General features: G+C 36.1%; 1 protein-coding gene across 8 annotated transcripts in view; it reads left to right on the top strand.

Moving 5' to 3' along the window:
• Positions 1–24,839, top strand: part of MCTP1 (multiple C2 and transmembrane domain containing 1) — a 211,994-nt gene that overhangs the window by 64,596 nt on the left and 122,559 nt on the right. For 7 of the 8 annotated variants that reach the window (XR_013180129.1, XM_054651867.2, XM_077171986.1 and 4 more), the window contains exons 6-8: positions 5,032–5,070; positions 15,319–15,489; positions 16,913–17,043. Coding sequence is in view for 7 of the 8 variants with exons in the window: in XM_054651867.2 (XP_054507842.2) it covers positions 5,032–5,070; positions 15,319–15,489; positions 16,913–17,043 (341 nt within the window). In the remaining variant the exon portion in view is untranslated. The remainder of the gene's footprint in view (positions 1–5,031; positions 5,071–15,318; positions 15,490–16,912; positions 17,044–24,839) is intronic. The other variant, XM_077171985.1, reaches the window with a different exon arrangement.

Below are 24,839 nucleotides of genomic sequence, written 5' to 3'. Positions count from 1 at the left end.
TAATTGCTGTATGTTTAATGTCTTAAGGGTTTAATAGTTCAAGACTCAAATAGCTTTTTTCTGTTACTACATGCGCTTAATTATTTATTAGCTTTTATTTACTGTTGAAGGAACAGGTATATTACAAAATCTATCACTCCAGTTGAACTGTCATCTTTGGCTAGTTTTGAAAGGTTTTGTAATAATGATGGTATTTTTATTGAAATGAAAGGGATTGAGGTCAATATATTTTCAAATGTTATGTTAGAGGATTAAAACTAATTCTTGTCTACTCTTGAAAATGTCCAATATATAAAGCAGCACTAAAAGCAACTCCCACATTCCCAGTCTGTGTAGCACGCTATTTGAATGATTGATGCTCCCCTTCTACTTGGATGTTTCTATACAGGTAGTAATTTGAGCATCCTTGAAATATATAAATAAAAACCTGAGCACTTTTAAGTATGCATTTATGACTGATGCAAGGAAGACACAGATACACTGTCTCTTTACATCATGCGTAATGTTTTCCTGTCATTGCAAATTTCCTTAAATCCTGTTGGTTTGATATCCCTATATAGCATACATTTCAAAAATTAGCTTTCTCCTGAATAGGCTTTATTTTGCTCAGGTGATAACTCTTATATTGCTTGCAATTGAGAGTTGCAAGTAATTATGTAATTAGGGTAATACTTTACCACTTTACATGATGTGTGTGTTGTCATACATAAATGGTGTTAAATTGTAAAGCTGAAGATCACAGAAATTGCCTGGAAGTACTTAAATTGCAGTTATTATAGTTCCATATGTTTAAAATTAGTGTTTATTAAGACCACAAGGGAAATGCAAAAATAGAACAGCTTTAAAACAAGAAGTGTTAGATTTCCCATGCAGTCACAGAAACCTCATGGTGTTTTGATCCTGTGTTTTGGGCAGGTCTCTAGCCATATTTCAAATTGAGCTCTTTAAAACAAGACTTGCTGTTTGTGATGTGTTATTTGGTAACTTTTTGATGTGGATTATACTTTCCAAAGAGATCCTTTCACTGCCTGAACTGCAGCGAGGCTGTTTTGGAGGTCATGCACTGATGTGCAGGTAAAGGAAAAGTCTTCTGAGGATGTGTTGTTGGAGGACAGGTCTCACAAAGCATTTTATTGGTGTTTCAAATAATGTAGCTGTATGTTACAGGAAAATGCATCCTCTCACACTGCCTAAGAAATATTGATGCTTCTGGAGGATAAGATACTCCAAGTGCAAGTTTGAAATTAAATGGGACAAATTCAGGGGCCTAGTTGTATATTGCCACCTGTCTGTGAGAGAGGTATTATTGCAAGTGATTTTAAAAATATGCAGCCAATTTGACACAGTAATAGATTGTTTTGGATGAAGACTTGAGGCTTGAAAAGAAATTATAGATATTTGGTCCACACAGGAGCATTTTTCCCCTTATCTTTCTGAAAAAAATTCTGATGAAATTCAGATTTTATGTGTACTGACTGATGAGATGATCTTGAGAGTTACAGCTGGAAAGCCCCACTTCCTCAGATCAAAACATTCTATTTTGGGATTCAGATATCAATTAAGAATATTAACTTAAGTATACAGTCATATAACTGTATGTAAAACTATGTTACACTGACTAGGAAAGAGGATTATTTATTTTTGAGTCCTGATGAACTGTGAAAAGCAGTGCTTAAGTAGTTTACAATTGTGTTTTTTCAGTAGAAGATAGTGGACATAATATCAATCATAAAGAGATTCAGTAAATCATTTTAATAAATAAGGACACATTATTTTATTTTTGTGGTACATTTTATTTGAACAAAATGCAGAAATAGCCTGCAGTTATTGAATACTATTGTAAGAGTATGGGTAGATAAACAAATCAAAATTTCTAGAAAATCTTGTCTGTATCTTTGCCATTTGCTAGCTGGTGCTTGTCCTAAAGGCATTAAAATATGAATATTTAAAGTAATAATCTTGTAATCTCTCTCCAAACTATGTACATAAATAGAAAGATAGCATATCTAAAATTATTAGAGGTCCTGTTCTTTTGATTTTTGACATGTAAAGGCAATTGATTTGTTGTGATTTATGAAAAATCATATAATGAATCAAAATTAATTAATGAATTTTTTCTATATGACTATAAAAATTAGAAATTTTTTAGTCTTCAAGGGAAGTTTAATCTATTTCAGCTTAATGCAGTAAGTTGAAGTAGCAGTAGTTCCAACAATTAATTTGTGTTTGCTTTGTCCTATTTAGCACTACTTGTCCTTTACATTAATGCCTCATTTCAATTTTGCTGTTTGAGAGGACAGATAGGTTAGCTAATCAGTGCAAAGTAAAAAGATGTAAAAAAAATAAATATGAGAGAAGTATGTGTATATAAAAATGTTAAAACATGTCAGCTCTAAAGATTTGTTAATTTTAACTCTATTAAAATAATGTGATTATGATGTACTTTCTGTATTTTTCATTAATTTGTCATTTTGATGACCAGTTTAAAAGAAGTCAAAAGTAGCAATTGATTTTTTTTCTTAGACCTACTCCAACAAAGCTTGTTTTATTACTTTAATTCTCACAGTGTTTATTATTTCCTTTTGGATACATGTGGTGCTGTGTATGACAGTGTGCTCTTGTGATTTCATGCATGTGTACCGACTTCCTGGATATTCTGTTTGTTGTTGTGGCATGGGTGCCACAATGCATGTGAGTTTTGCTGGCTCTTTTTCCATCAGCATTCAGTACACAGATTCCACCACTGGAAAACCTGCAGTAGGCAAGTTCTGCAGAGCTGCAAGTCACCCATTTCTTCACTACCTCGGCTGTTCCCTGCCTGGGTCTTAATGGGCAGTTTTCAGCTATAGGAAAGGACAAAGTTGGTAGCTTGATAAGAAGCTTTGCCTGGGGACCAGCAGTGACTGGCGACAGCTGTATATCACTGCCAGCAACCTAACAAACAAAGAAAATGGAAAAGAAGGAAACATATGAGTTCTACTTAAATATTGTTATTTATTGAGATTAAAGTTTAAGGCATTGGTTTTTTCCTAAAACAATCTATCTCAAAAGATGCTTAGGTTTTTTTGCTTCATATAAAATTATTAACACTAATGTTCTGTCAGTTTGCTTGCTGTCTTAAATCATGTGTTGCATTATTTATTTGTTTATTTGCCAGAGGGACATTAACGTAATAGAGAAAAACTCCAGCAATAGACTCAGGGCATGGAATATTTTCAGATTAAGAAGTTCCATGTAAATCATTCCTAGGCTATATATTTGTTTTATTGGCTTTTTAGGATGATTGTTACGGCTTCAACTTATCCTGCTTTAGCTGATAATGATGCCATTTACTCAGTAAGGGTGCTCATACCTTTCTGAACTCCTCAGAGTTAAAAGAGTCATAGGGTGGTTTGGTTTGGAAGGGACCTTAAAGATCATTTAGTTCCACTCAATCTCTTCCACTAGATCAGGTTGCTCAGGGCCCCATCCACCCTGGCCTGAACACTTGCAGGAATGGGGCAGCCACAACTTCCTTGGCTGACAAATTTCAGTGCCTCACCACCCTCATATGAAGAATTTCTTCCTGGTATCTAATCTAAACCTGTATAGTTAATTCAGCTGTCAGGACTTCCTCTGTTCCTTGCTCACAGCCTGGTCTGAAGCTGAGTTTGTGCTCTGACCTATAGCTATGTAGGATTCAGAAATGACAAGGAAGGGAGGAGCAGTGCTGTGTTGAACAGGACTCAGGAACTCAGATTTTCTTCAGGGCCTGCCATGAGCCTCAAGCTCTCAAATTCTTACATGCCTCTCTAGAAAAATGAGGTGAATGGCATTCTCTAGCTTAATAAAACATTTAGTATATTTTCCAAAGGCACAGTGCGACAATTATTATTAACTTACTGCTGTGCGCTTAGGACTTAACTGTCCGTAGCAATTAAAAAAGTTTCCTCAGTGGCTAGTTATTTTTCTTCTCACAAAAATCTATGTCTATTTAAAAAATCTCTGGGTATTTCAGAAATAAAACCCCCTACACATTTTCTATCATTTGAATTTTTTTACCAAAATATTTCCTTGCTTATTTCTTAGCAAGGAAAATATTTTGGTTTCAAAATTTATTTCCATTATCTGAAAAAGCAAGTATTTTTTAAATGCTTAATAAAAAATTGTAATTATATTTGTTTTCCATGGTGAAAGTTTCAATAGAAATTAATGGCCTTTATTCTTACTCAGTGTCAGGAAGAGGCTGCTAAACTTTATTAAGTTGTATAAACTAATTTCTTTGCATTTCCGCAGATATGCTTTAAGCAACAGTTGTGTTTACAGATAAACCTTCCACAACCTACTTGACCAGAATATCTCTTTTATTTAATGATTAGGAATCTGTCGTATGTACTTCGGCTCCTAGAAGTGCCAAGGTTTTACAGATTGTTTAGATAATGGGACAGGAAAACTGAGATTTGGCTTTTTCCAAGAGTGAAGATATAACTATTTTTTTCTATTTCATGTATGTTATTATCAAACCAAAGAACTATTTCTACTGCTGTGAAATGAGCAAGCAGTGATAACTTTAAGGATTTTGTAATAGATTTGTGTCATCAAAAGAGCATCATGCAGGTTTTCTCTTTTGTGGCTATACCTGTGAGTAAGGTATACAGCAGTATTCAAAAAGGTTGGAGTACTTTATTATTAAGAAATAATAAATAAACATTCAATTATCAGTCAGAATGGAAATCACTATCTATCATGGCATAATTATTTATTTTCATTTTTAAATCTAGTTCTTTCTGTCTTTTCTTTCTTATAAGTTTATGTAATGCATTGTCTCCAGAAATTAGACACCCATACCACCCAGAAAAGTATGCCTGGGTATGCACAGGGCTGCTACTTGTCTGGATTTATTTCAGTCTTGTGTTTATTTGTTGCTGGAATGTACATGTTGCTGCTTCAGTTGTAGTGGTGGTTAAATGTGAATTGCCCTGTTTGAGACTGTTGCCCTCCTTTTCTGTATTGCAGAGAAAAGGTAATAAAAATGCTCTATTTTATTTTCAGACAATGCTAATGAGGAAGAGTTGGAAAAGATCAAGTAAGGTAACTTTGTAACTTTTAGCATGTGGTCTTCTAGCTGGTGGCGTTGGTTTTTTGTTTTGTTTTTTAGAACAACTATGATTTCTTGCCAAGCATGCCATATAGGACTGGAAACTTCTAGTACAGGATTTATTGCCCTTTCAAATGTGTTTAAAAGACAGCGTTTTTTGTTTCATTAAATAACATCATAGTATAGTTCAGCTTTTAATATAATCATAGAACCTTTCAGCTTTGTCACAGCACTTTAACCTATCTGGAAGCTGTCTAGTAACTTCTTGTAAGCGGCCAACATGTCCTGATTCCTTTTCTAAAACCTTTAATTTCTCAAGTGTAAACAATTTGCTGTATTAATGTGAACAAAGAATTTATGCCAAATAGTATCTTTTATTTTCCTGTTCTCTTACTGATCCATGTTTTTGAGTGCAAAGTTTTCACAATGAAGCTCCTTGAAGACAAATTTCCTCTAGCACTGGTTGTGCACAGGTGGCAGTCATAGCCAGGCCTTACCAGAGCATAGTGGACTCCACAGAGCTCATTAGAGCTCTCTAAGCTTTTCCCCTCTTAGGAGTTACGGATGTGATAAAAAATGGAGCAGTGTGTGCTGTTTTCCACAAGAGAAAGACTGAGAGTTTGACTGTAGTAGAATGCGACCAATATTTACTTTTTTTCTTCTCTCTGTGTTGTTAAAGAGAGTGTATTTACTGCCTAAAGTGAGTGAATTAAAATTTTTCAGAGACTTGAGCTAGTGAAGTCGATAGAATTTACCATGTCAAGATGTTAAAAAGAGAAAAAAAATAGCTATGTGGAGTGATTCACTGATTTTGTTAAATTATATACTCTTCTAGCATATTGACGCACAACTGTAAATATGAGGTAATTAATAAACAGTGTTGTATATGGTGCTCATTTGACAAATATTTGCACTTTTTAGACATATTTGTATTTTTAACCTTGAAACATAAAAGAGAACAGTGTTCATAATTCTTGGGTTATAGGTGGGTTTTTCACACAGTCTGCTTCTGGGATGCAGGACAATAGTTAGTCTGTTTCCTTAGTGAAATTTATGAAACTAAGATAATGGTGAAGTAATGATATGTAGATTTTTGATTCTCATGTGGTTCATGTAACTACAAGAAATTTCTAAGATGCTTAAACTGAAGAGATAAGGAGGAGCTGTGAGAATGTTGAGGGGTAGAACTGGTTTGCATCATGTAGTGTTAACTCCTGATGTGCTGACTATTTTGGGTAGCATGTTGTCTGCATTGCAAACTGACAAAACTGTGAGCTTCAATAATTCTGAATGAACAGCACAGCGTGAGAGCTCGGAATTCTTTAAAGGTCTTCAAGTGAGTTATTTATCCCTGTTCTGTTTTGTTACATTCGTTGGATAGCATTTCATTCGGTAGCTGGCATTTTTGCAAACTGGCATATAAGAATATTTGGCAAAAAGTGAATGTATGATTTAAAAATTGCATTTTTTTTTCTATGGTTGTCTTAGCTGAAGTAATATTTTAACCTAGAGGTGTAATGCATGTACAATATCTTACATGCATTGCTGTGTTAATGATTTATATATTGAAGTATGTCATTTAAAACACAGGAGATAATTTGCCTTGTGAGTCTATTCCAGCATTCCAAATCTTTGGTTTGCTCTCAGGAAAAACAAATTAAAAGATCTTCTGTTTACAAAGAATTCATTCAAAAGACTTGTTGTTCTCTGGGGTGCAGGGTAATCAATATTAAATATGACTCTTACTTCATTTGCAGATTAAAATAAAAGGTGTCTCAATGTAGGTATATAACCCTGTTAAGTTATATAAGAGAAAGCACGCTTTTTGAGATTGTTCTTCTTCAAGAAGTGTTTGTCTTGTGCTTCTGAGAGCTGAGAAAAAAGCAGAATATTAGAATTTTTTTAAGATACCATTATAAAATTTCCTAAATCTAATTTTGGGTCTGTCTAGACTTTATGTACACCTCTAATAAATTAATTTGTTTTTACATGTTATGGCACTGTTCTTTGATTTTAAGGTTTGTCCTTGAAGCCTACCTTTTTTTGTAACATAGGTAGCTTGAAGTTAAGGTGTGGCAATGCAGATCACTATGGTCTGGCTTGTGTTCATGAACTGCATGCCTAGCTCATTTTCTCCTATGTGACTATAACTATTTAAACAAAGCTATTTCAGTGAAGGCAATATCTTTTAGCCAAAGTATATGGAGAGAGAGGTCTGTCAGAAACATCTATTACACTGAAAATTGCTTTCTTCTGAATAAGTGTCTACTTTTTCCATTTTCGCATCTGTGGGAGAATTGCTATTAAATTGAGTTTGAACATGATCAGACTCCATGTTAAACTTCTTAGATTAACAACTCATTAAGGAAACACCAGGAAAACTTTGTAAATGCTTTAATTTGAAGACAAACTGATTAAACGAGGGGTTTACCAGTTTTAGCCAATATATTACGGGAAAAATATATGTAAGATTTATCTGCTGTGCCTTCTCAAGTAACATCATCCCAGTAAAATCTGGAGGAAAAGGTAATATGTGTTCTTCTCTTATATCCTTTCTTCTGTTTCATATCATCAATGGTAGTTTAGAACTGAGACCACTAGAAAGTACTTAAATATAACGATATTCTGATTTATACTATTAATATGTGATGAGTTTCTATTAATACTATTAATTAATTACTAATTAATTAGTCCAATTAATTATTAATATGTTTTGGTGTGGCATTGATCAATTAGAACAAAATGTCCATTCTTACCAGAAATGAAGATCAATTAGTATGTTTTGCATCATGTATGAATGAAGATAAAAATACATTGTCATCCCAAAGTCATCAAACCAGTGTGGTTTGGGTTCCAAGGGACATTAAAGACCATCTAGTTCAACCCCCGTGCAGGGACACATCTCATTTGACCAGGTTGCTCAGAGCCCCATCCAATACGGCCTTGAACATTTCCAGGGATGGGGCATCCAAAGCTTTTCTGCACAACCCGTTCCAGTGCCTCACCACCCCACAGTCAAAAATTTCATCTTAATACTCAGTCTCAAGCTATCTTCTGTCAGTTTGAAGCTATTCCTCCTTGTCCTATCACTCCATCCTATTGTCTAAAGTGCCTCTTCAGCTCTTTTGTAGCCCCTTTGGTTACTGGAAAGGGCTCTAAGCTCTCTCCAGATGCTTCTCCATGATGAGCAACCTCAACTCTCACAGCCTGTCTTCTGCACCCTCTGAGCATCTTTGTGGCCTCCTTTGGACCCAGTTCAATGGGTCCATGTCCTTATATTGAGAATCTCAGAGCTGGATCCAGTACTTCAGCTGGGGTCACAACAGAGGAGAATAGAGTACAGGATGAGAATCACCTCCTTTGACCTGCCAGCCATACTTCCCTTGATGCAGCCCAGAGAGCTGTCTGTGTCCTAGGCTGCAGCAACGTGTGAGAAGGTCATGTTGAGCTGCTTACCCAGAAAACCCCTCAAGACCTTCCCCTTAGGGCTGCTCTCATACCATTTTCTGCCAAGCCTGAAATTGTGCTTGCCTTAGCCCTGACCAAGGTGCAGAATGTTGCACTTTGCTTTGTTGAACTCTGTGAAATTTGCATGGGCCTCAGTTACAACTGAGAAGCTACTTCTGATTAGTTGCAACTGGGAATGAAAGAGTGTATTTACTGCCTAAAGCAAGTGAATTAACGTATTTTTTTCTTTGCATTTAGGTAACTATATTTCCTTAATTTTGCTTTAGAAGCTTTTGCACATACTTTTAAAATGAAAAATAGGACTTACGAACATTTAAACAAGAATGAATTGTTAAATGAGTGGCTTTCAGGTCTGAACTGCTGACTGTTTTTAAAATTTATTTTAGAAACTTTTCCAAAAGTATTTATGTTCCAGTTCCACAAACTAAATTTCCAAAACCTATGATCTTAAAAACTGATGGTTTTATGACCAACTCAAAATACTTAGTTTCTGTGATTCCTGATTTGCATTTTCCTAATATCAAAAGAATTTTTTCTGTTTTAAAATTGAAACAAAATGCTTTTCCATTGGAATGAGGTGCCTCTTGAGAAGACAATTAAACTGAAAATAGCAAATCATGGTATAAGTATTGCAAGGACAAACATAAGCATAGAGTTGTATGATATTTCTTAATTGGAGGAATTTACAGTTGGTTCAATCTTTCAACCAGAATCTCTGAGCCAAAACTCTAAGGAATTTCAGAATACATGGTAGAATTACTGCATTTTGAGTTCTTTGAAGAATCTTTCAAGACTGAGAAAACACTTGTGTTTTGTAAGCCATGAGGTTCTAGGTATCAGTTTAGCGGCTGTAAATAGTTCTTGAAGGAAAGCTACTAAATAATGGAAGCAAAAACAGCCAGAGTAGATAATCCTGTTTGCTAGACATCTAATTATAAAAATTATGCAAATGTTTGATGAGGCTTATATTTGCATTAATTGTGTGTGAGTGACAACAGCTGATCCAGCTAAGAACAAAAACAGCAGAGTAGCATTTTGTCATGGGGGTTTCATTCCTACATTTCCAAAAGCGTGGGAAGTTTCCATCAAGTTTTGGTTGCGACTCTTTTTGTGTATCAAGTCCATGTCAGCTTTGGGACTGTGGTGACGTTGGCTATCCCAGACAATAACAGGATCATTAGAAGACCTGTTGACTTTCATGTGTTGCAGCCACAATTTCCAAGGGGAATTACAGGAACAAAGAATGGAGGCAGTTAGGATTATGTTTGCACAGTCTCTCTGCAAAGTTCCTCTGTATACTGTTGTCCTGTATAAATGTTTTCACCCTGTTACAGAAAATCCAAGTCACAGTGGGTGCCACAGCCTGCATCATACTACACCTGAGCTGCATCCGGCAAGTACACTTAAATAGAATGCCAAATTATTCAATTTAGAAAACCACAAAAATATGTGAAATGCTGCAAAAGTATGAGCTGTTATTACAAATATTGTAGTGTCACAGTAGCATTGCTGTACAGAAGCAGTATCCGGTTGTTGGTGCAAATTCCATAAACCAGACTTAACATGGCAGTTCAAACACTCAGGGTGTAGGGCAGTGTAAATTTCTCAACTGTAGAAATTTTTATTAGCTGCAACTAGAATTAGAAGAGCCTAAAATCTAAAATTTAGTCGATAAAAAGTTAAGGAAAGCATTATTTCGTATTGCAATAATTATCAATAGCAGTCCATTTAGAAAACTTTCTTAGTTACAATGAGGAAAAAGTAAGAAGGAATCATCATGATCTCATTGAAGGCATTTCTGCTGCTCAGTGTCTATAATGCTGATGAATTCCAACCATTTTTTCCATTTCTATTTGCCTATAGTAGAAGGAGAATGAGAAATCTCCTTGTAATGCATGGTGTTCTCTCAGAGCCTGAAGAGACTGACTGAAGACACAGGCTGATCCCAGCCTCCTTTCCCCTCGCCAAACACTGTTCAGGAAACACACAGCTGGACCTCAAGGTTTAAAAAGGTCTACTTCCTAACATTCTTGACTGCAGCTATTACATATAATACTAAATGTGTGATTTTATGAGTTTAGAACTCAAGTATAATCAGAAAACCATATGGGATTATTTAAAAATATTACTTTATGTACTCTGCATTGTGATAATGTAAAAATATTTCAATCCAGTTCAAACTCTGTTCTGACACACAGTGTAGGAACTACATAGAGTAGACCTTTCAGCTCGTACTTTTTGTTGTTCTAATATAGGAAAAGCATTGCAAATGCATGTGACCGTCTCTTGATTTTTCCATTGTTTTGTGCATAGAGCTAGCAGTTGTATTTACTGAAATTCTCAATCTTTATTTTACATTGTTTATCCAAGCTCTGCAAGCATCCTGGAAAATTCTATTTACATGAATTTACCACAGTAATTTGCAACACTGACTTTGACTTTGCTGTATTTCTATATCTGTGCTCTGTTAAGTGGTGGAGAGAAGTATTTTTCTTTTCTATATTTTTCACTAATTTCTTGATTGATATTTTTTTGAGCTTTGAAACCAAAGTTATTTTTTAGATTGAAGTGCCTCTGCAGGTCATATAAGTGCATTATTGATTTGCTTGTTTTAAAATTAATAAGTTTGTGGTAGACTTTTCTATTTCTGTCTATTGTGTTCCAGGACTCAGAGGAGCAGTGTGTCTTACAGGTGTCTAATAAGGAGGAGATTTAATAAAAGCAGAGTCTATTTGCACAAGCACATGCCAGGGAGAGAGGTGGTACTTTACAGGGCATGAGGCCTGATCAATGAAGAAATGAGGTTGGGCTGGTACAGGACAATCTATGTGTTTTCCCCCACTTGATATGAACTAAAGTTTCAGAGGACATTTAGTTACCTAAAGATAAACAAAAATACAAGGGGATTTTAAAAAATACCAACAAAGTGCATCTTTTCTTTGGACAAAAATAACAATAGCTCATTAACAATGTGGTATTGATTATCCTGGGATCAATGCCCAGATTCCGACTAAGCCTTGCTGATTTCCCATCCTTTAATGTTACCCAGAAATACCTGAATGCGTGCAGAATATTAGGTCATGTTTATTACATCATCTTTCAGCTCTGGTGTTTGGCTAGCTGTATTAATCACATCTAGCAGAGGGTGCAGTTCTGTCAGAAGATTCTTTTCTCTTGATGCCCCTAGCCCACTCACTACATCACATTTACACAGAATAGGTGGAACACAAATAAAAGCTGTGTTTTTCACATAACAAAAGTGCTGAGTTTGCTTGCTGTTTTTAAGCATTAAAGCAGTGTGTGGATATGAAAATAGGTGGGCTTTTCTTTCAAAGGTAGCTTTGAGCATCCTTTGGCATGAAAGACTCCACCACCCTCTTTCTTTGGGGGTTTTAGGATGTGTCAGGTGGATGTCACTATGCCTCTATCCTGCACAAAAACGTAAACAACAGTCTCATATTAAAGATGGTTTGGACTGAGATTTTGATCTTGCTTTTTTCCAAATTGTGGCATTTTATATGAAATGTGTAACTTCCCACCTATTTATAGACAAATAAAAAGCTGTGTTTCTTCTTTTTTTTCCTGTTTGTGGCACAAGAGGGAATCTAGTCTGCAATACTCACTATGTGCTTTCTGAGGGAAACAAGTTGCCTAAGAATAAGTCTTGAGAAAGAGTCCTTCATAGGAGAAATTGAGAAAGATACATGCTCATTTCTTTGTTTTAGTCTCACGGTTATCCTTCTGAATTTATATCTCACTGTGGGCTGAATTTTACAGGTTTTTTAGGTACCCAGAAATGTACCTAGAAATATGCCTATTATGAAAATAAATTCATAAGGAAAGAACTTTAAAATCTGAAATAAGTCTTACTTTCCCATTTTTTTCAGCTTTTTGTCATATATGAAATCTGAACATTCCTTTTCTGTTTTTCTTCCTACAAGAACCATTATATGAAAAGAGATGTTATGTCAGGAAATTACAATTTCTGAGAATAAATGTGGACTGGAAGAAAAGTGTGTTGGACTCCCTTCAGTCTTGCTTAGAAACAAGAAAAGTGCCAGCTGGAAGTTACTCTTGCTGGAGAAGGCCACATAGGCTATGCTTTTCATTTCCAGGAAATCTGAATAGCTTTAGCTTTGGTGAGCTATGCTCTGACTCTTTCAGCACCTCTCCCTTTTGCTGTTCCATGTATCTGTATGTTACCAGTAAAGACAGAAATGAGCACTGCTGTGCACATTCACTACCTTGAGGAAGAAACAGCCACAACCAATCAATACCTCTTTTTAGCAGCTGTCTGCTTTTCTTCCAGCATGGTGAGACATAGTCTCTGGAACTTCACTGTCAGTCAAGATGCCACTAGGGTCTGCGTAAAGCTTTGATTGTCATCGAGCACAAGATGTGGCTCTGACCTGGGAGGGCTTCCTCCTGCAGCACATGAACACTTGTTTTCCAGCCTCCTGCCTGACTCTTGTAAACTCCTGTCTGAACTGTCTGTCATTTTACACCCAGCTTTTCTTGGTCATCTAGATCTTACCTTGCTACCTTGTATGGAAATTACCCCCACTGATGAAACTCTTGACTGGTCAGGAAAAAAAAAAAACAAACCTTGCTTGATGATGGGGCAGATCCTTTTGTGCAGCAAATTATTATAAGAGCTGCTGAAAATACTGAATTTAGATCAAGTACTCTCTCTAAATTTTTCACTGTCTCACTGATAAAGAAGAAGAGAACTATGCAGTGTGCTTAAGATTTACTTCAAAAAAGTTGTAAATGCAAGCTCATGATAGACTTCTGGAAATCATCACCCATTCAGCTTTTAAAACAACTCCAAGAACTGTATATTCTTTGCAGAAGAAGTCTCAACCACTGGTTATATCCCAGTATTAAATACTTTCCTGAACAGGTGTGGTCTTCTTTCTGTGTCTCTCATCATCTTGTATTCAGGGCAGAGCCAGTTATTTATTATCTAGTCTTTGTTTTGCTCTAAGACTGCTAAGAAACTGGAGCAATAAAAAAAAATTTACCACTTCTTCACAAATCAAGTTATTGGCAGTGATGACAGTATGCCCTCAATGAGAGATGTTTTTCTGCTGAGAAAAAGTTTATATAATGCTCCCAAGTGATAAATGAAATCTCTTCTGGCAACTAATTTTCCCAATTCTTCCCTAATTTTTGTAGAGGATCTGCTTTCTTATGTCCCACTGCTGCTTCATGTTGCAGGTTAAGTTCAAGATTATTCCACTCACAGTTCCTTGTTTGCCTTTGTAGAAACAGCAAGTTCATGAGAAGTTTCTCTGCAGTCAAATCCTTCATTTCAGGAAGAGAAAACTTTAATAAATATAGTGAAATATTTTGGGAATAGCCACACTACTTGAAGGGAAACACCATTAGAAAACACAAATGCATGCCAAAAAATATTTGAAATACTGCAAAAAGTATGTTAATCATATTTGCTCCAAGTCCAGTGGCCACAGTTCTCATGTCTATTCTCTCTGGAGCTTGGTTGAGTGTGATTATAATCCAGTCTAATCTCTATCATTTTCTCTGGGTAATAGAGTAAAACCCCCGTCTTGGGCACCTGCATAGCTGTAGCCATCCAGCTGAGTTTACCATCTAAAAGACTCAAAATGAAAAAACTGCACTGAAACCCTCTTACAGAGACAGTAGAGGTCTGCTAGGGATGAAGCCAGGCATGCAAGACCTGCATGTGTTTAGGTTGCTGAGCCCACAAATGTTGCTGAGCCCACAAAACCTTTGTTGCTTAAACTACATTGCATAATGAAGTTATAGCAGACTATACATGCAGACTTGCTTTTTTTGGTTCCTAGAGAAAATAATTTTCAAGTTTAAATATAGTTTAGCTATCTAGTGTTCTGATTATAGATAAGGTAGCCTTTAATGAATAAAGTTTCACAATAGAAGGGAGAGCCTTTACCAACATTGCTTCTTGGATGCACTCAAGACACATTTGTCTTAGGAGTGCAAAGGGGAATCCCCCAGTTCTGGTACCTTGTACCCATTGTAGCTCAGAGCAAACTGGAAATTATCTTAAGTTACTCAAGTTTATATCCTCCTGCTCTCAAGCCCCCAGTGGAGTGCATTGATGAAAACTGTAGTTGCCTGGTTTGTGTGTGTGAATCTGATTTTGACCCCCAGAATCAGTGGCTGAGGGTTCACAACTCCACAAGTCTCTACACAATTCTGAACAGGGGTTTTGTTCTTTCCAGACTCTTGAGCTTACATGCTGGTAAGCAATTCATGTTTCTGAGAATACTCTATCATTTCAGAGGCAAAGATAGAGGAGTTTATTGAATTATTTTTCCTTGATACATAATGGTGGTTTTATATTATGTTATTCTAAGGCAAGATTATATTCTCAATGGGGCTTTATGTTTATAAACATGGAGTTTGTTCAAGTTCATTCAATCATATGCTACTAATAGAAGAGACTTTCTAATATTTATTTTTATTCTATCAGCAGAGGAAGAAGTGAAGCAGAAAGAAACCCCTTTCTTAAAAATGAGCATTTCCTTGGGCAGCATTTGTTCTGCTTGTTTCTGCAAAAGCAGCATATGACATTACCCGCATAATTGTCACAATTTTGTTACTCTCCAAATAATTCTTTGCAATATAGTTTACATATGTACTGTCAAATAGCTTCAAAATTTCTTCAGTGGTTGTTTGAGATTCATAATTACATGAAATAGAACATTAAAAGCAGGGGAAATTTTTGGAATTTTGTTAACTAAATCTATTCTTTTGTTTCCATAAAGTTTCAGACCCAGAGCTTACGTCTCTCAGACCTGCACAGAAAGTCTCAGTTATGGAGAGGGATAGTTAGTGTTACCTTAATAGAAGGTCGTGAACTTAAGGCGATGGATGCAAATGGGCTCAGCGATCCTTACGTCAAGTTTCGTTTGGGGCATCAGAAGTACAAGAGCAAGGTAATTTTAGGTGAAACCAAAAATTTTTTTAAAATGCTTTGTTCCTGTTTGGTGTTTTTAGCTTGTATCACTTTCAATGGTGATGAAGATTTATTGTTGTAATAATTACCTGTCAGAGCACCTGGAGCTTTGTTTAAATGTTTCTTCTTGTTTCTTTCTAAACAAAAGTAGTACTAGGTGGGAAAATATGTAGCACTGAAAAACATGGGTTTGCAGGGGGACACACCTAGAGTTCCATACAGTAACTGTGTTGGCTTTTATTTACTGTTAGGGGTCATTCATGGCAGGGAGGAGATGCAGAGTGATTCTGACAAGGTCTTCCTGGCTTGATGCTGGGTGCCTCTTGGACTCTTTGCATGGTTTTAATCTCAAACCATGTCATGTTCATAAACTCACTTTCCTCTTCATGTCCTTAACAACAAGTTTCATTAATTTTTTTTTTCATGTATGAGCTTCACAGGTAGAGAGGAGATAATTATTATGAAGACTTGCTTGGCTTTGTTGCTACTTTTTTTTTTTTGGTCCCTGCCATTTTGAAAATTGCTGTTTAGGGAAGATGCTGGGACTGTCGATGATGCACATGACCTTCCTCTCTGCATGGCCATGACAGTCACTGTCAGATTAAGGGTAAATTCAGGAAGAGGGAAGGAACATTTTCTTCTCATATTTGTAAACCTCTGGGCCTGCATTAGGGCCTCTAAATCTGAAATTAGAAGAAATAAAATTTCATGCTTTTGTGAATTAAAAAATTTTCATAATCTTTTCTGAATTTTCTTTTTTTTCAAGCCAGTAGAACTGGTGGTTGTAGGGAGTAGTGTTTGCTAAATAGGGAAGATATTAGGGGTCTTCTGTTCTTGCTCAGGACAGTGAATACTGCTTTTGCATTGCGGTAGAAAATTCAGAAATTTGGACTGAAATTATTAAGAAAGCTGCTTTTATCAGAGTTTCAAAGGAAAGGAGGTAAAATACAGTTTTGGAAGTGAACTAATTTTATTCCACAGAAAGTAAGCCATGGTATGGTGTTTCTCCCAGTATTATTGCAGCTGGGAAAAAAGGACATGATACAATTGTTTAAGTACTTACAGTCACCATGTATGTGTCATTGCAGGTGCTTAGTTTACCTTTGGGCTCAGAAACATGATAGCTAACTGTCACTTCACAGAGGACATAATTTTTCTACAGAGAAATGGCTCCATTCCCAGGACAAATCCTTTGAAGGTGACAAGTTGCAGGATTTTGGAGGTTGCTGCTACATCAGAGAGGCTTGAAGAATGGGCTAGTAGTTTTTCCTAATTACCATTTTTTAGTTCTCACTGCTTGAGATATTGATACTGCAGATAAAAGAAGCTTCTTGAACGACTTTAATGATCAAATTTACTATTTAGGAAAGTGTATGCCTACTTTTGTTTTATTCTCCTTTTAGATTGTTCCAAAAACTTTGAATCCTCAGTGGAGGGAGCAGTTTGACTTTCATCTCTATGAAGAACGAGGTGGAATTATTGATATTACCGTGTGGGACAAAGATGTTGGCAAAAAGGACGATTTCATTGGCAGGTTTGTGCAATTTTAGCCCTCGTGGTCCATGGGGAGGAGAGAAGTCCATGAGAGAGGATGATTAAAATGAGTCTTGCCATTGAAACTGTTTCTTATGATCATTTGTTCTTGATTTATTGTTTGGGTTTTTTTTTTTTTTTAAGTTTGAGGAGGATTTTCTGCAGTGTTACAGTACAATTTGCTGCATTGCTGTAATTCTTTACATTGGTGATGTAATATAATTTTTATTGACCAGTAGGTGGCAGCTTTTACCAATTGATAGAGTGAGGTTTTCAACTATCAAAATCCCCTGTTTAGTGCAATTACCAAGGTGCAGGAGGTTCCATATAGCAACATCCAGTTTGGAGGACAAATAACTCTTTCTTTTTTTGGTAAATGAAAATAGAGTTGAAGGACTACACACATATTTTGAGACAAAGAATCATTCACCTAATTCATATTCAGGAAAAGTGAATCTGTCTGGGAGTTCAAGAAATAGCTTATATTTGTATGGCTATGCTCCATTTTACAGAATGTTAGCTGATAGGGGAAAAAATGTCTTGTGCTTATAGCTACTACAAAGTAGGTGCTATTTGGAAAGCTCAGATATTTGTTTACTTCATATTTTCCTTGATAGCCATGCAGTCATAATAATAGTGTTAATAATTATTAATGTTATATATTTTCATTGTTTTTATTGGCGGTGCTTTCACTACCACTTTCACATATTATGGTACGATAACTATCAATATTTTTCTGAAGTAATGTACTAATTTAGTCCTATGTCAACATGTTATATACCATGGGAAATTATTCCAGTTTTCTTTTTCATTCTAACATTCTTAGGAAAATCTGGTGAGATTCAAAGTTTTCATGAGTGATTTTTCAGAGCATTGTCATCCAAGCACCACTTGCTGAAATCTTGCTGCTCTTGATTTTTTTGACCCCTCAGTCAATGTACATATAATCCCTCTTCAGTTTGTCCTTGCAGACACTCTCTCATTTCACCTTCTGTTGCTCCTGTATCTCTCATAATGTAACCGGCAAAAAAATCTTCTCCAAGGAGATTTCCATGAAAAACTGTCATTTGTCAAGCTCAATCTGAATAAGAAAATAGGTCTTAATATTCCCCTTCCCTGATAGTCTTTTCCAGTCACTGCAGATAAAAATCACCAACACCTGACAGCTCCACTAAATGCTGACCCCTTTTCCCCAGTTTCTCCTTCCAAGGCTGTCCCTAAAAGCTGGAAATATTTTGGTGCACACACTACAGACTTGCTCTGTGCATGTGTTATGGTAAGTGTGTATTAGTTTTCAAAAGCACAACTGAGTTGTGTGCCATGACTAAGGCTCTATGGCTTTCAAGATACACATAATAAGTTGAATGTCTTGATTCAGGTTCCAGAAGACGTGATAATGAGGCTGTAGGAGGGAAACAAAAGACTTCCTGGTAGCATTCTACTATTGCTCAAGAATGAAGGGTAATCCATTTCATCTTGCTGAGATCTTCCTGCTTGCTTGAATAATGTGCAAGCAGCAGCTGTAATGTTATATAAGAATATGTCTATTAAATGCAAATGAAAACAACTCTTTCTTGAAGATGTCCTGCCTAGACAAAATATGCCTAGGGAGAAGGCACACTAAATTGAAGAACTGACCAAACTGAGAAAAAGTTTCCCAGGTGGAAGGTGGAAGGGAAAAATTCCAGGATCTTCCTGGAAAACAGCACAGAAAACCTGTGGTTTTTCTGTGCTAAGCTCCATTACATGCAAATTCTATTCCAAACCAGAATGCTGTAAAGTCTCCCAGAATAATACCATGTCTCAGCTGCACTTTTGTGAAATAAAAGTGGGAAATCAAGAACATAGGCTTCTGTGGCCCTTGTATATTATTGTCCTTGTTAGGCAGGAGCACAATAAGGGCAGGTGAAAGCTGGGAATCTGACATGGTAGCAATGATGCAAGGAGTTGGGCTTGCAATCCATTTCTGAGGGCAGAAAAATACAGGAAAGATGTCCGAGAAGGTTGAGGATATGGAAGTGAGATTCTGGTTTTGAGGTGTTGAAGATGGAAGTGGAAGGGATGGCTGGTAAGATCTGCCTGTGAGAGGGAGGAAGGTGTTAAGAGGGTGAGTGACAGCATGACATCCTAGTTCAGAAAAGTGAAAGGAGACGTCTGTCACAGAAGTAGCATGCAACTCTGTCTTCGTCTTGATGCCCCGGCATGTTCAATATGGCAGTGTCGGAAATGAAATGCTGACTGGTTGATTTCCGTTCTTAACTTGGAGAATTTTGTTTATAAAATACATTTGAATTTCAATTGTGTGCATTCTCCATGAGACTTTAAAGGTTGTACCACCTTGTGAACTTCCATCTCAGAATATTCTAAAAAGCCCCAAACCTTACAACCAATTCAGTATTTATTTTCAGTATTTCAGTATTTCAAAAGCCTGGGAAAAGACCTCATGTAGAGCTTTGAGGAAAATATATTTCCAATCATGTGCAGATTCATGTGAGAAAACTATACTTGTCTAGAACTGAGATGCATTTTACAGGAGATAAATTCTCCCATCCTTCTGAATACAGTTTTTTAAAAAACAATCAACATTCCAGGACCAAAAAATGAGGTCTAGAAGTTCTTTTTATGGAAGGCACCAGGAACTAAAGCCACATGGGCCATCTTGCTTTTAAAGAAAGGTATAGACTTGCATAAGTGGCATTAGTTATTGCTCCATCTGATAAGTTGAAATATGTATGTGTATGTATTTTTCAGTGTGAATATATTTAATATTCACATTTTTGCTATGAGCAAATAATTTATGTACTATGTTGAGTCAATATGCTCCTGTGATTAAAAACGTACTGCACTAAGTTTATGTAGGTAATACTAAGATCAAAATGAAGGTGATTTTAATCATCATGTAATTATTTAACTTTCTTATCATTTATGTTTTTGAAGGCAATTCTGACTGTCACCTTTACGATAATCAGTTAATAAATCCTCATGACTGTTACACCTTTATGCATAGCACTAATCTGAACAAATGGGCTGCTGACAGGTGCAATAAATTGCCAAGAATGAGTGCTGTCAGAGAACAAGTTGTTTCTGTGAACATAGAGAATAAGTAAATCCCATGTCATGCAATTTTATTCAGGTGAAGTTATTTGCAATCCAGTGCAGCAGGATTTATAGCACTATTAATTGTTATGAAAAATGCACATTTATCTTTAAAATGACATTGACTTTTGCATTTATTTTGTGCCAGGAAATTACTGCTGACTTCATCTATATCTATTTTCATAAGTATTTATAGATGCTATTGTCTTTTTCCCCATTTGATGCAAATTAAGAAGAGAAGACCTTGTATGTAGCAAATTCATTAAGGCTGTGTATTAATTTTATCTATAGGAAAGTGGCATTTCCCATAATCTTGCTAAATATTGACGCAAATAGATTGATTTTGTGAGCATTCATGTTATGAAATACAAAAGTTAAAATACTGAAAATTACTTATATAAGTTTATAATACCTAATCTGCTATGCCTTGTCTGTTTACTTTTTTTTGTGGTAACACAACCATAGAGTGGTTTCCAGGTGTACATAAATACAAATGATGTGCAGCTATGATTCTCTGATTAGTCTGAAAGCATGGGAATATGATATCAAATTTCTAAATTAAAGTGAGATTTTATTTTAAAAATACAAAATTATAAATTATTTATGGTTTGGGATTTTTCTTCCCTCACTGATGTTTTTGTAATTTTGCTATGGGGGGCTGAGCATTATCATAGAGACCTGAATTGTATATGAGTACTCCAACATGCATGTAAAGCTGGGTGAAGGACTCTAAATATGCTACTATAAGTGTTTCTTCCCAGATCTTTTTCCAGAGGTGTTGTGGAGGCTGTGATTTATATTGAAATACTGGCAATTTTCTGTTGCCCAGGAAGAAGATTTTGAATAGTATTTGTGAAGTCCGTGTTAATGTTAAAGTTGCAAAGTCTTGAAGTTTTCTCAATTTTTCAAAACTCTGTAAACAAGATGGCTTCCTCTGGAAATAGAAATAGTACTTTATTATGCTGGTCTTTCAAAAGTGGTTTTTGCATTGCAGCTTGAAAATTTGTTCATGTGGAACTTTGAAAAGATGTAATATAATAAAAATGTAAACATAATGGTCAATATGCTGTTGTAATTTTGACTTGAACTCTGTGCACATGTGAGTCACAGCAATTCTGTGCAAACAGCAAAGAGCACACAACCAGTAGTCTGTGTGCATAATTGTTTGTTGATTATTCATGACGACTAAAGAAAAATTAATTACAGATGCATTTATTGATGTAAAATTAAGGTTATGTCAGAAGCATTAAAATCTAAAAATGCTACTGCCAGGTCTGCCTTTGAAAAATCCTGTGATGTGCCGAGCCATCTCCATTTCTGATTGTTGTCAAAAGGAGACAGATGTAATACTGTGTCTCAAAATTTGGCCTTTAGGTATTCCATACCTTATTTATTCCTATCTCAGCACATCTTCACTCTGCTAATGCAGAGTTAGTAGTGTTCTTTCTGTTCTGCTAGAAAGCCAAGAGTTTCAGTTTTTGCACACAAATCTTCAGTAACTTTCTCTTACCAGATACTTTATTATTTACAACTCTTACTGACAGTTGTTATTGTCATGTTCTGACACAAAATTGACAGCATTCTCCAACGTATGCTGAGATACAGAATGCTCCATGCAATCTGGGCTGTTTATGAATCCTTCTTCTGACCCTCTGTCTTCTCACATATGGAAGTCTACTTCTTGAAGAGTGGCAAAATAAGAGGAAGGGAGAAGGAAATCTGGAATGGCCAGTTTAGACATGAGGAGCATGACAGTGTGTAGAAAATGGTGAAGAGTGCAAATAGGGTTTTGTGACAATATATGAAAGGCACAGATTGCAGTTGTGTGAAAGCTCTTGCAAAATTTCTTGGCCCAACTAGTGAGGAAAGAGCTATGTAGGGAGACATAATATTTATCAAAGCAATAGACTGATTTAGCAAATGAAAGTTTTAATTTTGCTGCAGAGAAATTGCACCAGTAACAGAACTAACAGTCTGTAGTATGTGGTTGTGCCATGGGGACAATATAGGAAATATCACATCAGAAACCAATTGTAAGTGATTTCTGCCTGTGCAATATCAAAAGTAAATCTGTAATTTTATAGTGAAGAAATATGCTTAGGAAAAAATTAATCTGTCATTTCAAAATCCATCAGCAGGTTATTGTAGCATGGACTGTATTTCTTTCAGCAAGCAATAAACAGTAATTCTGTATTCAGGCATTGCTTGGTGACTGGTAAAATAGTATTTCATAGAGCTCTCATATTTCTGTTTCCATGACTGACTTACCCCAAACTGCAGGGCTTTTTCCTGCCTTCCATGTGTTGCTACATGGCAACTGACAGCACTGTTCTTCAAGTCCTGCTGAGGTCTCCTCTCCCAGCTGCCCAGGGATCCTCTCCAGCTTCCCCAGCTAAGCACCACTCTCATCCTTAGCCAATGTCCTACTTAGCTGAGATACTGTCTCCTATCCCTTTGGGAGCTTCCCTGATTTTCAATCTAACACCTCTATCAACCACTTACCACAAGCATCATGTGGAGTCCATAATTTAATTTCTTTCTCATTATCTTTACAGTTAAAAATGTCACGCTCTGATTCTTCTAAGAAATTCACATTAGTGCAGTCAACACTCAGTGTTTCTGAGATGTGTCATTTTCTGCTAGTGCTTTGCAAAATTTCCCCTCTCCTTTTGTTTCTTGGTTTTTACTGGAACATTTTAATCTGCTCATAAAGGGTATGGAGTCTCACAAATTGTAGCAGTTCATGCCTTGCTGCTTCTGATGTGTGTCCAGCTCAGTTCTAATTGTGGAATCACACAGTTTCCTCTCCTTGGCATCCTTTGGAGCAGCATAGACCTGGATCACAGTGGAGTTAAAAATCTGTGTTCCTGAACAAGTCATGATGGTAATTAAGTTGCCTGGTTTGTAGCCAAGTGGTGCTTTTCTGTCCCTATCACTTAGGATTGTGCCAGTTCCTCTTTTATGCTTTATTTTGTCATGTGAGAAAATGATTCCACTATCTGCTGTCTCTCACTTGCCTGGCCACCTGGCTTTTAAGAGGCCTTCTATGTCATGTCGCTACCTTTGTAATTCATTCATTAGCAAGAATATTTCACCAGGGTGCCAACACAGTCTTACATTCCAGGTTCTGTTAGAACTAAAGAGGGGAGGTGATTTTTACCTGTTAGACATGCTGATAATAAAATACTACATATAGTTCTGCCTTCCACACTTTAAAAAGGATGCAGGAGAATTTCACTGGATCAGAAAAGTTACAAAAAAGTCATTTGAGGGCTGTAGGAGATATGTTCCTAGGAAATGTATAGGGAGCTGAAGGTGCTTAGCATATCAAAAGGAAGATCAAGAAGAGATATGATTATAGTGTATGAGTTCCTTCACTAGAAGAAAACATGAAACACTAAAGGGTTTTTCAACTGGTAAGGAAAGGCATAAAAAGAACCAAAGGCCAGATATATTCAAATTAAAAATAAATCTGAAATATATTTCTAAAATTTTGTGTGATTAACACATCGAACACAGTTTCAGACAAGTGGTAGATTCCCCTTGAACCTTCAAATCTTCCTCCATGGGAGCTGTACCCTGTTTTTGAGCAATTCATCTGTGATAACTTTGGCACATGAGCTTGTTGCACTTTGTGGTTTTTCTCTCTTCTGATCTCTCAAGTCCTGAAAATCCAGCTATGGTGCCTGGTAGTGTTCACATGCAGAACTGATAGGTGGGATTTATGCCCCTATACCTCTTTCCAAAATGCCAGCCAGCCAGAGAAATTGTTCCAGTGCTCCTGCTCACCACTTGAAGTGCTGAAACCCGTGTGCACTGAAGGGGCCATACAGCATGGAAGATACAAAAGAACTCAAACTGCACAAAAAACTACAGATACCTGCAATGTGACTTATAGTCATGTTTGGAAATCTGTCTTTGAAGTTAACAGCAGATTTTTTTCAATAATTCTTTAGGCTGATCTCATTACAGGTGGAAAAAGTCTTTGCCCTTACCAGCACCATGTAAATAATAATTCCTTAAGAAACAGGATTGTACAAAGTTACTATTTTCTCATGTTTCCAGTGTGACAGCTGCTGGTCATATGCAGCTTATGGCCTTCTCAAAATGGCTGTAATTTTTCATGATCCTCAATTTGAAAATACAGGACAAAATTTCTCATTCATTCTACACCACTTTCTGGTAACGTACAATTTCACCTTCATCCTCAAAGCATCTTTGTTCTCCCTGGAGACACAGTTGTAGGAAACAAATGTCTTTTTAGAAAACATCTGAACTGATACAAAAGTCAGCATTGTTAAAGCTTTTAAGCTTGGAATACTTGAATATAATTTCAGTAAAATATAAAAGGACATTGTCAACTTGAGCTTTCCAAAGATATTTACATTTGGAAAACATACTTTCCAAACAGATGCTTATTTTTGGAAATATTTTGTTAGCTTCAGTCCTTCTAAAAAAATGTAGTACAAAAAGGAGTTTTGTAGTTATCCAGTTAGAGTCTGTCAAGATTATTCTATGATAGGGTTAGTATTTAGGTAATACCTTAAAAAAGAGACTTCCTTCACTTTTTTTACTTTTTTTGGTCCCATACAAAGATCTGATGAGGACAGAGAAGAATGAACAAAAAATTATTCCAATTTTTTTTTTCCTTTTTTTAGGATAATTTGGCACTAGATCAAACGAAATTGATTTTTTATCATT

Source organism: Agelaius phoeniceus, chromosome Z, assembly GCF_051311805.1.
Source record: "Agelaius phoeniceus isolate bAgePho1 chromosome Z, bAgePho1.hap1, whole genome shotgun sequence".
NCBI lineage: Eukaryota > Metazoa > Chordata > Aves > Passeriformes > Icteridae > Agelaius > Agelaius phoeniceus.
This window is presented reverse-complemented; position numbering and strand designations above follow the sequence as displayed.